Genomic DNA, 3,193 nt, shown 5'->3' with positions numbered 1-3,193 from the left:
AATCTGCGGTCCTCAAGCTGCCAATATACATGTCCGTGGTATGCTCCACTCGCACTTTTTTGAGGACCTTATCAAACCGGAATTGGCCCAAACATTCCCGGTGACCATTTTCATATTCTAGCAGAATTCCGGTGATTGGTCGATGAGCATATGCTGTATCTCTACAAAGAGTCATATCCACAACTCCTTCCATGCTGCACGATGATACGAACCACGGCTCATTGTTCTGAGTCCAAAAGTAAGGGGGGTTCGGTATAAGTGACGCGGGGAAAGGACGTTGAACGGGCGGCGCAAGTCGGTCGAATGCAATATATCTGAGCGACTTCGGGTGCACTGATGTTGAATCGTTAAACCATATCTGCGTTCCATTCAATGCAGGCGTTAGAATCCTATCAAGCACTAGGCAAGATTCTGGTGGACCGCTTGTTCCAAAGAGGGCATTTCTACCTTTGTTCGTAATGAACTACAATGGTGACGTTAGTCACAAATACAATCGTATAGTAGAGAGCAAACGGTGAATATCTTACCACAAGGCAGGTTGAGATCCAATTTCCTGCTGCTACTGCATATCTTCGACATATCTCGGTCACAAATTCTCCATCGTCAAGTGGCATATATATGAAGAAGCCACGCGGACAAGTAGAGTCCATATCTGCATAAAAGTCAATGTTATCGTTCTCGTGAGCATGAACCATTGCAACAGAGCTTCCACCAGTCACTGCCGTGTATCCGGTTGTACCCTCGGCATTGCAATTAAAGAACGTCATCCGAAGCCTCTCAGGAAAGCTATTGACTTGATCAAACGTTGTAATATCGATGACATCGTTTGGATGCTCAGGTTTCGCCCAAACGACATAATTTCTAGTATCATTTGATACCGTCTTATCACATGCAAGAATGTCTCTCAGCTTGAGACCCTAGCATGACGTTAACACGGAACTTATCACGCGCAGACGGCACTTACGTCAGATTTGGTGGTGATCTTTTCATCGCGCGGAACACGGATGGCTCTCCACCATGATTTCGCGATTGGTGTAGGTCCTGCTAATGAGGCATCTGTGGAACAAAATTTTACAGAACGGATCCCACGATAATCTTCGGCGATCCATATCTTGCTGACAAGTTCTCCCTGCTTGCTGAGCAACACAGGGCGTTCTTGGTTGCAAAGCTTGGACACCGTGTTGCCAAGATTCTTCACATAACGTACGCCATCAACGGTAGTGTAGCTAACGTACACATTCTGTGTAAGGTCGACGATATCATCAGAGACATTGGTACCTAGGGACTGTTCTTCTGCCGTGATGGCGGCACATTCACGAACGAGAAGTCCAGCTATGGCCATTAATGTCTCAGCCGGAAGTCTGATTTGAAGTTCATCCCTTAATTTTGGAGCTAGAAGACGCTTGATACGATGGGAACGCCTGTTCTTCTCGTATGCAGGAGGGTCGAAAGTGTAATTTCCAGCAGCGACCAGCGCGTCCGAAATGTCGTAGAGCCTGAAGCAAAAACAGTCGTTGTGGAAGAAAGGTACGCGGCGACCCTCTGCCATGCAATGARGGTTAGCACAGGTGTGCAAATTGACCCATTCAAAACTATCGTGTATAGTGTCGGCCATACGGAGGTTAAACACCATTGAAAATCGTTGACCCCTGATGTCTGTGTTCACGTGAGCCTCTGCCAATATACGAGGATCGGGCCAACAGACGTGCGATGACCAAGTCGTCTTCTTGCAAGTCGAATTGGCAAAGACGACACCTTGTATCCGCCATGCAAAAGTAGGGTACTTCGTCCGGTGAACTCATGGCTATGGGATGTTGAGATAAAAACCGCACATCTTTCAAGATTGACTGCGTTGATCGGACAAGCGGGATTTGTTGGCGTTCGGAACGCTATAACCTTCATCCGCGACCCTTAGGTAAGTCTAACTACTAACTAATTCGTGGCCTTACCGTAACTTTCACCTGAGTTTAGGGGACAGAAACAACTCAGAACAAGACAAAGCTGAGATCTGTAAAAGGATTCAGCCGAATACAGATACGGAGGTTCAGATAACATTCTAGCACTTTCCGTCCCGAATTTCTGACCTTTCTGGATTTCTCTATAAGCGCAATCGATGTGATGATGGGCTCCGCACTGTATCATAGGCGCTAGCACGGTTTGGCAATCAATAGCACGTGCATCTCGCCCAATTGACAACGCCACCAACCTGCACTGATCTCGATTCTCCACCAAAGGTCACTCTTTCGGTCTTGCATGCAAAATTCTCCTCATTTGAAACGTTTGCCACACTCAAGCCACCCTGGATCTCATCACGACGTGGGAGTCTTTTGCGGTTTGTGATGTCAAAGTACGTCCTGCACCCACGTTCCTGGCACCCATTTCATACTCATCGTTTGTGTTCCTATCCTCTAGTGATACCGAATCCGAGGATAAGCACCTCAAGAATGGTTGTTGGATCTATGGTCGCTTCTATGGCTCATGGAAGCGCGGCAAATACGTTTTTCCTATCGACTCAGTAAGTTTATACTAATCATCAAAAGTTCAATGACACCCTGACTGATACCACCCAGAAGGAGCTAGAGCGACTTGACATATTTCATAAATGTTTTCTCGTGGCACGAGACCAGCCTTTTAGTTCTCCTATCACGCGACATTCGCCCAAAATCATGGATCTTGGCACAGGAACAGGTATTTGGCCCATTAGTTTGGCTGAAGAGTACGTTCATTGGATGAAAATCCCGGACGATAGAAATTGACTCATGAGAAAGCTACTTGTTCGATGCCCAAATCATGGCCATAGACTTGAATCAGGTTCAGCCCGCATTGTAAGACTCAGAAAATATTAATTGCGGATGCTGGATTGACTTGCTCTAGAATTCCAAGAGGAGTAACTTTGAAACAATTTGATATAGAAGAACCAAAATGGGATTCGCTATTGACGGACTGTGATTTGGTCCATATGCGCATGTTACTCGGAAGCATACAGACGAATTTATGGCCACAAATCTATAGAAATGTCTTCGAGTAAGTCTGAAACTACAAGCTTGACTATAGCTAAGACGTGAGAAGGCATCTGGCTCCAGACCATGGCTACATTGAACATGTAGAAATTGATTGGACCCCAAGGTGGCAAGGTAATGGCCAGCCCGAAACCTCATCTTTTCAGAGGTGGTCGGAGCTTTTCCTTTCCAGT

General features: G+C 46.2%; 1 protein-coding gene across 1 annotated transcript; it reads right to left on the bottom strand.

The window, feature by feature from the left end:
* Positions 1 to 381: 381 nt before the first annotated feature.
* On the bottom strand, positions 382 to 1,802 carry FMAN_15551 (uncharacterized protein; the record flags this gene model as incomplete). Its single annotated transcript, XM_041826368.1, has 5 exons — positions 382 to 389; positions 448 to 463; positions 528 to 917; positions 965 to 1,656; positions 1,706 to 1,802. The coding sequence occupies 5 exons, from the start codon at positions 1,800 to 1,802 to the stop codon at positions 382 to 384; spliced, it is 1,203 nt and encodes a 400-aa protein (XP_041691655.1).
* Between the last annotated feature and the right edge of the window lie 1,391 nt (positions 1,803 to 3,193).

This window comes from Fusarium mangiferae (genome assembly GCF_900044065.1).
Source record: "Fusarium mangiferae strain MRC7560 genome assembly, contig: FMAN_scaffold074, whole genome shotgun sequence".
NCBI classification, from domain to species: Eukaryota; Fungi; Ascomycota; class Sordariomycetes; order Hypocreales; family Nectriaceae; genus Fusarium; species Fusarium mangiferae.
The sequence above is the reverse complement of the archived record's forward strand: the minus strand, read 5'-3'. Positions and strand labels throughout refer to the sequence as shown.